At 39.3% G+C, this 14,649-nt stretch overlaps 1 protein-coding gene across 1 annotated transcript; it reads left to right on the forward strand.

The window, feature by feature from the left end:
* The first annotated feature begins 3,104 nt into the window (after nucleotides 1-3,104).
* Nucleotides 3,105-13,426, forward strand: LOC121924787 (pulmonary surfactant-associated protein A-like). Its single transcript, XM_042456205.1, has 4 exons — nucleotides 3,105-3,186; nucleotides 5,832-5,921; nucleotides 11,085-11,162; nucleotides 13,050-13,426. The coding sequence occupies exons 1-4, from the start codon at nucleotides 3,105-3,107 to the stop codon at nucleotides 13,424-13,426; spliced, it is 627 nt and encodes a 208-aa protein (XP_042312139.1).
* Nucleotides 13,427-14,649: the final 1,223 nt, after the last annotated feature.

Raw genomic sequence — 14,649 nt, forward strand, 5'->3', positions numbered from 1 at the left:
CAACCAGTCTTGCCTTAGCCATAGTAGCCAGAATCATCTTACCATTAGGCAGAGCATTGGGCACACAATGTCTTGAGTCTATCCTTGGCCAGTTTAACATATCTCCTTCCGGTTCCTAGCCTGCACACACCACATTCCAAAACTCTCTCCGGCATTCATATGGTCATCCATCCACGCTGGACTTAGGCAACTTCTTTCCTATGCTTTGCCCTTAGTCTCAAAGGTGCTACAATGTCTGTATTCTGATACTTGATCCTATTTTGTTAGTGAAGATGCACAACAGAAGCTCTCCATCAAATCTTCGCAACAGACAAGATGGTGTGGAAAGAGAGACAACTTGACCCCAAATATTTAGGATTTCAAAGCTAATTACCAAACCTTTGAATTATTCTAGGAAGCAAATTTGCCTCATAATACATAGAGCCACCACATAAATATCCCTGTTTATTTACATGCTTAGAGATATACATTCCCTGTATCTCTGTATTAGATAGAAGAGGATACCTTTGACCTTCACAACATGGAAGATGGTAACACACCAGTACTGAAGGATTTAATTCCATCATCATTTCGAGACAAAATGATCTTATGTGCCTATTGTGAACTCATCAAGATGAAAATACCATTATTCTTCAAGGTTCCCGCTTCCGCAAACTACAAAACACAGTTCCTGGCTCAAACTTGGACTGGATGGCCCTTGTGGTCTCTTCCAACTCTATGATTCTATGATTCTATGATTCTATGATTATATGATTCTATGTATCAAAATGTGCATTTTTGGATTAAATATATTTATAAATGGTAGACCAAAAATATGATTAGAAATGTATACATTCTCATAAAATACATTATTTCTAATGATATTTTCTCTCAAACTATATATACAAAATACATCAAATAAATACATATGCAAACACAAATTTTCATGCAGACATCTTTTTAAAAAAGAAACCACACATTAATGTATACGCAAGATAGAACAGACTTATTAGTTATGAAAAATATGAAACTAATGCTAGAAGTATCCCTAATATTTCATGGCTATGATAAGCTCCAATTAGATTTTGGATTTTGTGTAATAGTTAATTTGTTGCTTGATTAATTTCAATCAATTATGTTAGCATAAGGGCCCACCAGACAGATTGTCTTCTAAGACCCTGATTCCAAGGCAAAAACCAGAGCATTTACTAAGAAGTTCACCCAATGGTATAGCTATAGTCTTCCTTAGGCATTGCATGTTCTAGGTTAAGTGTGTCCAGTTACTAATCACTGTTTTGTTCTGTGGACATACAATGGTATGTGAGTAAATAATATATACAAAAGATGTGTCTGTTATCCAGAAGTGTACAGAGAACACCTTGTAGCTTATCTAAATCATGTCTGTGTTTGGGCAGGGTTTTTCCCCCATGGTATTAAAAATCACAAAGGAATGTCATTATTTATGAATTAGATTAAGTTGTATGGAAACCTTATACTTGCAAACAATTCCCAACGGAAATATTTTTTTCAAAGATCTGTCCCCTTGTCTAAAAGCTATATTTCTCAATGTGGTAGATCTTATTTCTAAGAGATAGGGAATTAATATTGCCTGTTGACAACATTCAGCTCTTGTTAGATCTTTTTCCGTGGTAAAGAAACTCTGTAAGTAAAAGGAAGGGGAAGGCTATAGAACAAGAACATATATGTATCAAATAGCACATACTATAAATTGCTTCTTTCCTTGTTTCTACAGAATTGTCCAGTAGACCAAACAGGTAAGTCAAACACCTCTTTTAAGTCTACATTTTAATCCTCACTTGCCTGATTGTAAGTCACACAAAATGGAATGAAACGTACTCCTTTAATAGATATTTATAGGATTGCACTCTTAAGTGTGGATTTAAATGTCTTAAATTTATCCACTTACTTTGCAGTGAACTCACTGAGCTCAGTTAATTTTTATAAGTTTTATTTACTGTCTCATTACTATAAATTATGATTATTTGTTTTACTGAAAACGAAGAAGGGCAGTATAACATATATTAAGCAAATGAAGCAATAAATAATTTACTTCTGAATAGAATTGCATAAAATTGTGTTGTAAATTATATTTTCACCCAGTTATTTTGACTATTAATCCTAATAATATTTTATGGATACATCTTAATTGCCAAAAACATAAGACATTTGTACAGAAAGGGCAAATGAAGGAAAGTAGAAGTGTGAAACCATCTTTGACGAAAAAATAGTGATTAAATACATCATTTCTTACTGGCATTACTTCTAAGGAGTGCCCTCATCATGCCCTCATAAAGAGATGTATTTATCATAGGCAATTTAGACAGATTATAAAAAAGAAAAAGCAAATGTCATATTTATGCAGACCAGCTAAACCTTCTGTCGGATTTACTAGTCCATTCTTTCCTGGATGATTTGGCTTTGGCTTGAATCATTGATAACAGTCCAGAAACAACATTGGTTGAAAAGGTAGTTAAAACATTTTTATCTCAAACTAGCAGATCTGATTACATTCAACTTGACTTCCATCAGCTGTACTTGATGCAATTTTTGTTAGTCGCATCAATATAAGGAGTCTTTTCCTCCTTCAATAAATAGCCTGCAAACAGAGGATCTCAGTATTGCCTTATGTCCTATGTTGACAGTATGTCTGAGGCTATTCTTTCTCACTCACCACCAGCAATTGATAGTAGTAAGTGGCCAACAGCCTCCAGAGATGCCTCCAGAGATGCCTATGGTGTCCAAAATATGTAATCGCCTTCCAAAAAGACAGTAGTGGTAGTGGTGACTAAAATGATTTATTCATATACAACTCATGTTTTCATCACCTGCTTTTGAAGACTTTGGAAATAATTCCATTTCCAGTCAATAGTTGTAAACTCTGGCCTCCTTCAGTGTGTATTTATATCCCTGGTATCCCTACCATAGGTGACTGTTAACAGCTAAAATTATTTCATATGTTTTTTTTAATGCCTATTGTATTGAGAGCCTCCCTGATCATATTTTGATATTTACAAGATCAGATATAAAATAATACCCAAAAAATAATTTTACTGCAAATCTACCTGTCGTGAACACATTTTTCTTTGTTCAGTTGACTGGAAAGGATGCTGTCATCACAGCTGGTTCATATCCTGGCAGTAGGAGCTGTCTTACTGGTCTCATGCCATACTCTGGAACCCTGTGTAGGTAAGTCTGGGGTCAGTGATGAGGAAGATCTGCAAAATGGTGCTACTTTTAACCACAGGTGGGCTGTGGTCCTAGATGTGTGTGAGGGGGGAACTCTCATCCAGCTACTGCCAGTTGGACACTGTCAACCCTTTCAAGAATAGTTTGTTGGTGCATTTCACCACTGAGTTTTCCAGGAAAACTTTTCCAAAGACAATTCTTTGCAATCTTTTGCTTTGTTTTGTTTTGGTAATCCAGCCATGGAAAGGCAATGAAGTATGCAACAAAAATAATATGGACAAAATATATTAATAGCAACACACTCAGGATGGCTACAGGTTTACTACATGACTCCTTATGATCTTACTATACATGCATTAGATATGCACCATGATAGATCACTACTTATGCTGGTGTATCTAAATAGGTACAAAGGGGCAAAACAGACTGCCCCTTTGTGCCACCATCCAGTCGGCTTCAGTGTGTGGAGTTTCGATGCCTTACACTCTGAAGCTGCCCTGAAGGCTTCACGCTGCCCAGCTGCCTACATGTGGACCAGCTTCAAGGCACTCTGGTGGCGCAGCATTTACACACCACATGTGGCCAGAGCACCTGAAAGCCAGCTTCCGTCCATGGCAGGTCAGAAAATCTGGCTGTTTGCTGGCCAAAAAGGAGCAGCTTTTTGCTGCTTCTTTTCGGGCAAGCAAGAAGTCAAACTCGGGCCACAGCATGCGATTCCCATAGCCTCAATAGAGCTTTCTCGGGGGAGGGCTTCAAGCCACCCCTTTGGGGTGGTCTGTTTCACCCCTAAGTTGGGAAAAGGGCTCATTTGTACCATTCGACCAATTGTTCCACCAGATTTCTAGATTTTCTCTTTTTTAAAACATTTTTTATAAATAGTACACATTATTACACGGGTCTAAAATTACTCATACCTACAAAAGATAGATTACAAATAGTAACATATATACTGTATACTGAATATGATCAAATTTGTGTTTGTCCACACACCCTGCTCAGTTTGGTTTTGTTGTTGTTGTTTCTAAATTTCCTGTGAAGTGACAGGTTATTAAAACTACAGAATAGAATACATTTTTAGTGATCCTACTACACTCTTTGGAGGGATGTCTTTAATTTCTGCAATTCAACTTTTCAAAACTCAGAGGCATATTGCTTGTTTGCTACACTTCTTGAAGTTTGAATGTGTCACTGTCATTGTTGTTGCGTGCCTTCAAGTCATTTCCAACTTCTGGTAAATCTAAGATGACCCTATCTTGAGGTTTTTACTTTTTTTTTTCTTTATACTTGCCTACAGATCATCAGAGTAAGGTCAAAAAACATCATCCTCATTCTATCTTGCTTTCAGATGTCATCAAATAGCTAAATCCAATCTGCTACTTGGCATTGTTATAAAAACTGAATCAAAATGAAGGCAAGAAACTTAGGCCCTGTACAGACTGGTGCTTTGGGTTTTGTAGGGCTGGGCATCCACATGCGCCCAGCTCTACTATTGGCATGCGGGCGCCATGACTGCATGCACCTGTCCATATGGGGTGCACAACAATGATGTCTATGCGGTGCAATGCCCAAACAGCGCCTCACTGCATGGACATCATTGTGGCTCACAAGGATGGCAAAGGCACCCCGCATGCAGTGCAAAAAAACCCGTTGGGAGCGGGTTCTTTTTTGGCGTCACGGAGGACGCAGCGTTTGTCTGCTGCAGCCTCTATCTGAGGGAGATTTCTCCCAGTCTGTACAGCCCCTTAGTTTCCTAGTCTCATTTTGACAACGTGGGTTAAAGTTAAAGGACAAAATGACAACTAGCAGCACTGGAAAGTACAGTCACCAGCACTGCGAGGACTTTTCTACATGCCAGCAGCAAACCAAGTGAACATTTTTAGACAAGAAGTTTTTATCCCATCTTTGCTGCTATTGCAACCTTTAGAGAAAATAGGTCTAAGCAGGATCAGCCCCAGTTCATACTTGGATGGGAGACCACCAAGGAATACTAGGTGCTGTAGACTATAGAGGAAAGAACTGGCAAAACACCTTCAAGTAGTCCTTGCTTAAGAAAACCCTAGGAAATTTATAGGATTACCATACATCAACATGCAACAGCAAGATACATTCACACACACACACAAATGTCTACTCAAGGACATTTGACTTAAGTTTTATAAAGAAGCTTTTTGAACTATAATCCAGATACTATGGGTGGCATTGGGGGGGAAAGTGTTTCCAGAATTAAAGTGAAATTACCATTTTTGACATTTTGAAAAATTATACCTTCGACACCTTTGGTCTTTTCATACCCATTTTGATCAGCATGAACTTTGCTTTAAAGTGTGCCATTATTATTATTATTATTATTTCTCCCACCATGTTGTAAAGTGGCCCTTCAGGCTGACAAGGTGGTACAAGTGACACTGTTTCTTTGTTTGTGACACTGTTTCTTTGTTTGCTGGACAAAATAATATTGCTGTCCCTCTAACAGCAGCATCACATTGGGTTAAATAACACTGGAATGAGGATTACTGGATGGACATACACGCTTGTAAATGGATTTCATATCTGTGGTTGTTCTTATACTAGAAAATTTGAATTCGGAAGCTCTTCTAAAATATGTACTTTTGCCCATTTATCATACTTGTGTTTCCCTTCAACAGGCCCCCAACATCCTCCTGGAACAAACTGTCTGCCTGGTCCACAAGGGCCAAGGGGCAAACAAGGCCAGAGAGGAGATCCTGGACCACCAGGTAATAGAAAAACCTGTTTAAAATGGCATTTAAGCCTTAACCACTGAAAATGAAAGTCTATGCATATACAGCCATATGAAATCTCTTGTAGAACCTGGAACCCATGGGAAATCCATGGAAAGGCTTCTCTTTTCAGATGTGCAGGGATGTTTTTTCAGTATAGGGATCAGCCAATTGTGAACCTCCCATATGTAAGTTCTGGGACTGGATATATAGTGTAACACTCTCTTAAAATAGCTACTGCCAAGTGCCTAGAACATGGTCATAGAGAGATGGAATATGAATGTATATACTATCTCCTTCCTTGGATAAAATCTTCAAAACTACCTTTCACACACACACACACACACACACACACACACACCTCACTTCTTTATAAGTGAAACTGGTTCTTTTTCTTCTTTTTCTTTTTTTAAATCACAGCTACAATCCTGCTTTGGAAGACATAACTATGAGACATAGCTATGATAGTATCCTGTCCAGTCTCACTCACCACATTTTCTCTCTTGCATCCAGTCCCACCAGTGCACCCAAATTTTTCTTTGCAACAGGCATCTAAAAGGATCTCTAGAGGTTCTCCAGAGGTCTCTGAAGATAATGCCATTGCTCTGCATCCAGATATAGAAAGATAGCTGGGTATTGGTCTGCTGTTCTCCCTACACTCACTAACCAGAATATGATTGAATTTGTGGGGAGGGATGCAAATGAGAAAGAGTAGGTTTGGTGCAGGAAGTTTAGTCATTGTATGGATGGTAGAGAATTCCAACTTCCTCAGTGAGTAAAAATGTGAGTAACAATGCCATACATTGTGACCAACAGGATGTAATCCCAAATTTTGATTCAATTTTGATAGGAGGTCAGGTACTTCATGATTGTGTGGATGTTCTGCACTAGAGGAGAGAAATGGTGTGTGTGTGTAATTCAGTTGTTCTTAGATGGGCTGCAAATTCCATGATCCCTAAACAGCACAGCCAATGGTGAGGGGAGATTACGGACCCCTTTTCCAGCTATATGTCATACAAATCAGTGGGCGTGCAGAAACAAGGAGTTGAGCAACAACAGAGGTAGAGTTTGTTGGCATAACAGTACTCACACTTTGGAGATTGTCAGGTGGGGGACCGGGAGAAAACCGGGAGTAAAAGGCATACTCCCAAAGTCATGCAATTGTGCAGAAGATTTTCAAATGATGCCATGCTCATCCAGGATTTATCTCCAGAAGATCCAGGAATGCTCCAGCAACAAACCATTTAGGGGGAAGTCCCAGTGATGGTTTAGTTGCAGGAGCATTCCTGGATCTTCATGGAATAAGTCCTGATTGAGCATGATGCACCAGAAAATCTGGAAATCTTCTGCACAATCACACGATTATGTTGGAAATATGTCCTTTACTCCCGGCTTTTTTCCCCATCTGCTACTCTCCAGAGACAGAATGTCTGTGTGGTTTGCCTAAACTAGGCAAGAGACAATGGGTTCATCTTATCTTTGCCTATATGTTTGGTTGTAGAAGTACAAATCTAAACATCTTATTCCCAAAGTTTGTTCACTTTATTTGTTCTTTTTCTTGCCTGTGGATCTCAACACTCTCCACCACCCCCATTCATTTGTGCACCCTTCCCATTTTCAAGTGCCTTTCACTACTACTGTAGTTTATGAAATAATCACAACCAGGCTTTTTTTTTTTTTCCAGAATGCCTCTCTGTTGAAATTCCCCTAGATCAGAGCTTAAGAAAAGTAGTTTTTTATTCAATTGCCATTAGTTTTTTTTTACAAGTAGCATGACAGTTTTTAAAATAATAATAATAATAATAATAATAATAATAATAATAATAATAACCACAATGGCCCAAATATCAAATCCCATAATGTTTTTGCAATTATAAGTAAACAGCCTCTGTTATTTGAAAAAAATGTAATATTTATACAGTATTCAAAAGTAATGAAATTGGCCTCTATTACTCGAAAAGGTAACCTATTATGAGCAATGATGTCACTTTTAACACCTTTGTTCCAAGCTCTGCACTATATAAGTGCTCTGCAAATATTAATGCTGATATATATGTAATCCTAGAAACTCTATCGAGGAAAAGGAGTTTGAAGCACGCCTCCAAACTGAATTCTCCAGCGCTGAGTTGGTAGTAGGCTGCAATTATTTAAAGAAAAGTCTCTGTATAGTGTGAAAATCCATATAATATTGGACTTGTTCAGGCCATAAATTCTAAGCTACAAGGATGCTGTTTAATACAAAGTCCTGGACCAGGCTACAACTGCAGAATGTTAATTACTTTTTTCATTGCCCCTGCAGAAATGCTTGTGAATTTAGAAGATAATTCTCACTCCATTTTTAGTCATGCATGAAATGTGTATTCCCAGCGTCAAACTCCACAGGCCTCTGTGATATCGTCAAACCACTAGAGGGGAGCATAGCCCTTAAAACTGCATCATACTTGTTTCTTTCCACAAAAGCCCTAAGGGTTTTGCTGTTCATAACACTTAAAGGAAATGAAGTTTTCTACTCAAACCAAATCCGCAATGCAGCATCCAGACAGCACAGTAACAGAGTGTGCTTTAATTTTAAAATCTTAACTCACACCCCATGAACCTCTCGCATCAGTTTTCCTTCCAATCAGTGAACTGATAGATCAGATATGAAGTTTTCAAACTTTCTGTTCTTACAAAATCTTCCCTTCCTTCTCCTTCCTGCCACCAACTGTTTTCTCTTCCAAGGAACACTTGAACAGAGCCTAGGAGTATTTGCAGAAAACAACCAGGACCTCCACCCCACCTTCCTGAGAAAAAGCTGCTGTGTAAAATTTTCCTGTTTAATATTAAAGCCAGCCAGACACCTATGCTTTCCTTCTTAATACCCCATTCCATTCACTCCACCCTGTCTTCCATTTTTTCCAGTCCAACAAACACTCACATGCAATAAAGCTATTGGTGTTATAGCACCACAGTTTGCCCGGTCCTTGCTGAGCTAGTTGGTGGCAGGGTTGTCCCTCCCCCCACCCCATATTTTATCCTTTCACAAACCTGAGCTTACCCAACTGCACCCATACATGCCTCTTCTTTCTCAGTGGCCCTTTTTTGGCTCTACAGCTTTCCTAAATCAGCACCTGTTAGAATATAAGACATTACTTTTGTTGTAACGTGTCTTCAGTTGATTCTGTTTTACAGAAACCTGTTTTAGGGTTTTCTCAGAAAGAGAATTGCCATTGCTTTGATCTAAAGCTGAGGGGGTGTGACTTGCTCAAAGTCTCCCAGTGGGTTTCTGTGGCTGACAGGCCGTTAAACTTCTGGTCAATCCTAGTCCAGTGTTCAAACCACTACACCCTGCTGGCCATCTGGAAACAGTCTAGGGCACACATTTTACACAGGGTGTAAACCATGGGTGAGGGACCTATGGCCCATAGAATGGATCTGGCCTGTTGTCTAACCTAATCTAGCACATTTCTGTAGCAATATACATATTCTTTTCTTCCACCTGACAGCATTTCTCTTGAGAAGTGTTATTTAGGCTGTACATCCTCACCAGGTCTGGCTCATCCATATAGGCAAACTAGGCAGCCACCTAGGGTGGCAAAATTTAGGGGCAGTGCAACAGCTTTTTTTGTATATTTTTTTGCGTAATTAAGCAATATTAAAGTGAAAACTCATTACAGCAAGTGACGTAAAAGCAAGCTACCGTATGACAGTTTCTTTGTACAATAGCCAAAACATAAATGTGTGCCCCCTGTGTCCATGGTATGGTCACATGGTACATCATCTGCCTTCCGCATGCGCCTTAAATGTAACCTCAAGGTCAACAGCCCCCTCTCCTCTCACCACCCACCCGCCTTATGCTTGGTGCCAGAACACAGAACGCCAGTCGCCAGTCGTCTTGAGTTTACTGTTTACAACAAACTGGTCTGTTTTCATGTTTTGCATTTTTGGTAGTGGTCATGCAATAGTGTTTCAGTGTTTGTGATTGATTTTGAATGTTTTCCTAGTATGTTTAATACTGTGTTGCATTCTTATGACAAGTTTTAAACTAAGTAAAAAGGAAGTTTTAGTTGTTTAGGTGAGTACTCTATTATTACATTATCTTAGGGGATAGGGGGCACACAGCCACCATATATCTGTATCATATATCATATATCTGTATCATATATCTTTTATCATCACGTAATCAGAAATCATGTAATAGCACAATGTGCAAGGGCAGGGAATGCAAGAGAGGGAGTAGAAGGGAAGAGGGAGAGGGAGGGTGAAAGATGCATTGGTGAATGCAAGGAGAAAACAAGGCATGATGAATGGCATGGTGCAAGAGAGGGAGATGTGCTGTCACAAAGTGAGGGTAGGATGGAAAATGGTAGGACATACAGCAGCAAATTGCAAAGAGAGGGGAACACGTAGGAGGTACAATGTGAGTCCAATGGAAGTGTGGGAGCAAGTTGAGAGTGCAACAACAGAGGCAAGGCAGTAGCAATAGAGGTCATCCTAGGGCAAGGCTTTGTCCCAGTGTTCAGCTCCCTGAGGTGACTACCTGATGGTACTGCTCTCAGGAAAGAAGGAGCTTGGGAAAGGCAAAAGATAGAATCTTCAGATTTTGGGGATCTGGATCCAAACAATGATGAAGAAGATAGAAGATTTGGAGTATGGTTCAGGCTTTTGAACTGTTTACTCACACTTAAGTTCTACTAAGTTAAATGTGCATAAGAGAGAAGGAATACCATTCCCCTCTAAAATGTAAACTCTTTCAGAAAAGCGGCTACAAATATGAGAATGTAGAAAGGATTTAAGTTCAAGGATATTGTTAACGGACGGAAACATCTGCCACATTGGATTAACACATTTTGATAAAAAAAAAAATCTTGCATCAAGGGAATTTTTTAAAAGTTTCAAGAGGGGTAGCTGTGTTAGGCATTGCAGCAAAAACAATTGGATCTATTATCTACCTAAAAGTATCTGGACTAAGATGTTTTATTTGGCATAAGGTTTTGTGGACTGTAACCCACTTGATCAGATGCATGGAGTGATGTCTCAATTGGCAATTAATTTTATTAATTAATTTATATCTCATTTTTCTGTTACTACTTTATATTCAAAGTGGTAATTGAGGATGAGTGTCATACAACCAGTTAACAACGAAAATGAAACAAATACTAATTCTTCTTTTGTTCATAGGTCTGCCTGCTTCTCAGGATGCTAAACTTCAAAATGATCTCAAGAAAATCAAAGAGAGGATCACCAAAATTGAAAAAGGTATGTTTAAAAAAAACTGCCTATTTAAACAATGGTGATTTGTTATGGTGCCTATTTTAAGTAATATAATTACTGTCTGGCTTTCATTTTAAAAAAACAACAGCACTTCAGAAGACGTTATCGACTAGGCCATCTCCAATGTTTTCCACTGTACAATTCAAGTAATTAGATTCAATTAATTTTACAGAATTTCCTTATATAGGCAAATCTGCATGCAAGAAACCAGTATGTCAGAAAGAAGGTGAGGTCCCAATCCTACTCTCTGACATCTAGCTTTTTGTGTGGAAGGATATATATACCATACACTTAGGTAGTATACATACCTTTGAGAGCCATTGTAGTGCAGTGGTTTGAGAGATGGTCTAGGACTCTGCAGACCAGGGTTCCATCCAGCTCAGCCATGTAAATCCACTGGGTGACCTTGAACAAATCACACACTCTCAGCCTCAGATAATGGCATGGTGAACCCTTTCCAATGAAATGTGTTCTACCAACAAATTCTGCAATTCTAAAATCAGTTCTCTCAACAAATTCTAAAACCCTAGGCATAGACTTGGTTCCGTGCAGCCCAGCTTCACAGTTTGCTCAAATCTTCTCAGGGGGTGTGGTAAAGGAATGAGATATATCCAGCCTGTTACCCTTCACAACTTGTGGTGTGTGAAAAGCTAAGCGATGGAACCCTTCTGAAATCTGCATTATTGTTGTGATGATGGCTGTCCCCAAGTTGGCAATGACTAATGGTGACCCTATGGATGAGACCTCCCAAGCACCCCTTTCCTCTACTATTCTGCTTAAGTCATGTAGAATATAGCACAGTGTTATTTTTTAATTCTTCCTATGAAAAAAATATGTGTACCATTCTTGCAGGTGGAAAAAATGCTGGTTTTGCCTATCACACCTTGGGCAAAACCCAATATTTTGTGCAAAAAATTATTCAAATTAGATATGACTTTATTTTCTAAAAAGAACATGTGTTGCTGCAACTGGTTATCTATCAAATGGTTTGGCCATCCCTGTCCCCCTCTTGTCTGAAGTACACCAAGGGGTTAAATAATCTCAGTATCCTTTGAACTAAAGCTTTGTTGTTCACACTGCATTTCAAATGCATTCAGTAATGGGCGGGGGGGGGGGGTGGGCTGCCAAAACCCCACTTAAGTGAGGTAATCTATCTTGAGTTTTTTTCCTAAGTTTCTAAAAGATTTGCATTATAGGCTCTGTGAATAACCAATGCAGATAGACCTGGAATAAACCGGGATAAAAAACTCTGCATGATTTAAAAGTGTTTTGAATACATCTGGATCATTGACTCCATCTTTATTCGATTGCTGACATGTGTGAGCTGCAGAACTTGCAGAGATGTGCATAGATGCAGTTCTAATTTAAAAAGTAGTGTGAGCAACAAAACTGAAATGTTTTACTGAGAGGGGTGGGATACAGACCGCCAAAATGTAGCTTGGAGGCAGCAAATCTAGGGTTAGGGAGTGCACACCATTCACACGCTCCCTAACCCTAAGACTTACTCCGTACGTCAAAATGGTGGTGCCCTGTCTACATGGGCACCGCCATTTTGACGTGACGGACGTGCCGCATCCAAACAGCACGGCACAGGCATGACGTCCTGGGGCCCTTTCAGTGGTGCCGGAAGGAGCTTCAAAACATAGCTCCTTTCCCCGTGCATATCGCTTAAAGGCCTGCACCAGCAATATGGAAGAGAAAGGGGCCGAGTGGCCCCTTTCTCTCTTTTCCCGCCTCTCACAAGGGCTTACAGTCATTTCAGTAAGGTGTCTCAATATGCCAAGACACCCTTTTTTCTCAAGGACCAGGGAAAAAGTGTGAATGTTCTTTTCATTTCTAGTGACTAAAAAGTTCTTCTGTTTTGTTTCGCAGCCCTGACTTTGAATGGAAAGATTGTAATAACCAGCGATAAGCTGTTTGCCACCACTGGGAAGACAGCTGATTTTGACAGCACAATAAAAATATGCAAGGCAGTTCATGGCTCCATTGCATCTCCAAAAAACAAGGAAGAGAATGATGCTATTATGAGCTTTGTGGATCAGTTTGATACATATGCATATCTAGGCATTACTGAGGGACATATCCCTGGGGAATTCAGTTTCCTGACTGGGAAACCCCTGAAATTTACAAACTGGTATGGAGACGAGCCCCAGGGCAAAGGTGTGGAAAAATGTGTGGAAATGTACAATGATGGCACCTGGAATGACAAATTGTGCAGCAAATTCCGCCTCACTGTCTGTGAATTTTAAACTAAACCACTGCAGATCTAACTAACACGATATCATTGTTTTTTTAGGGTTCACTTAATTTAGGGCTGCATCTATAAGTCAGAATAACTGAGTGTTTCAGGCATTATTACTTGATTTCTGTGATTACTCCATGTCAAACAAGGGGGAAATCAATAAAACACTAATGCATTTCACTTTGCTTTCCTTTTTGTTTCTTGCGTACAAAGGCTGAGCTATTTCTAAACCAACAATGCCAATATCAGCCTAGTATAGTAACAGATATGCAATTTCTGGAATAGGAGTTTAAGAATACAACAATGAAAATTAGAAGTTGTTAATGTCATAACTGTCATAAAAATTTGTCTTGCTCTAATAGAGATGTGTATTCAATGGGCCCTTGATATCCGCTGGGGTTTGGTTCCAGGACACACACACCCCATGGATACCAAAATCCATGGATGCTCATGTCTCATTAAATACAAGGGCATTATGAAATGATATCCCTTATATAAAAAGGTAAAATCAAGGTTTGCTTTTGGAATTGATATATTTTTAAAATATTTTCAAGCTATGGATGGTTGAATCCATGGACAAAAAAAGATGGACTGCAGAGAAAGCCCCTCTTCTTGCACTGGCTAGCCCTGATGGAGTAGGGCCTGCCTCACACGCTGGTTATGAGAGATGTAAAATACAGTAAAAGATAATACAGTAAAAGATACAAAAGCTGTGGGGGGGGGGGGACCTGAAAAAGACTCAACTCCTTCATCATGTTTGATATACCTGCAGAGTATACGCAGAAGAACAAATGGCATTCCAATTCTAAGCCTAATTAAGTAATGTCTAAGGTTGTTCAAACTGGCACCAGAGGCAGGAAAATCCCACATATACCTTTCTCTGGAAGTAAAATACATCAACAATCAAAAATAAATAGTGAAAAGTCTGTTGCTCTTTCATGATACTCTAAGATTGTTCTCCTTATTGTCAGGGCCTTACAATAGGATCAATTCATATCAGTATAGCTCAAAGGTCTTTTTGTTCACAGGTATCCCTCCCTCTCCAGTCTCCATCTTACTCTCAGTACTGAATAATACCCTAGTTAGGTTCTCAAAAACCATACCACAGGATAAGGTGACTCTAGGCTCATGGGGTGAACATATTCATCATCAAAATGTGCCAAATCAAGTGTGGGCTGTGTTCTGAGTGTTAGTGACAGTCCCTCTCCCTCCAACCACAGGCTACTGGTA

Source organism: Sceloporus undulatus, chromosome 3 (assembly GCF_019175285.1).
Source record: "Sceloporus undulatus isolate JIND9_A2432 ecotype Alabama chromosome 3, SceUnd_v1.1, whole genome shotgun sequence".
NCBI classification, from domain to species: domain Eukaryota; kingdom Metazoa; phylum Chordata; class Lepidosauria; order Squamata; family Phrynosomatidae; genus Sceloporus; species Sceloporus undulatus.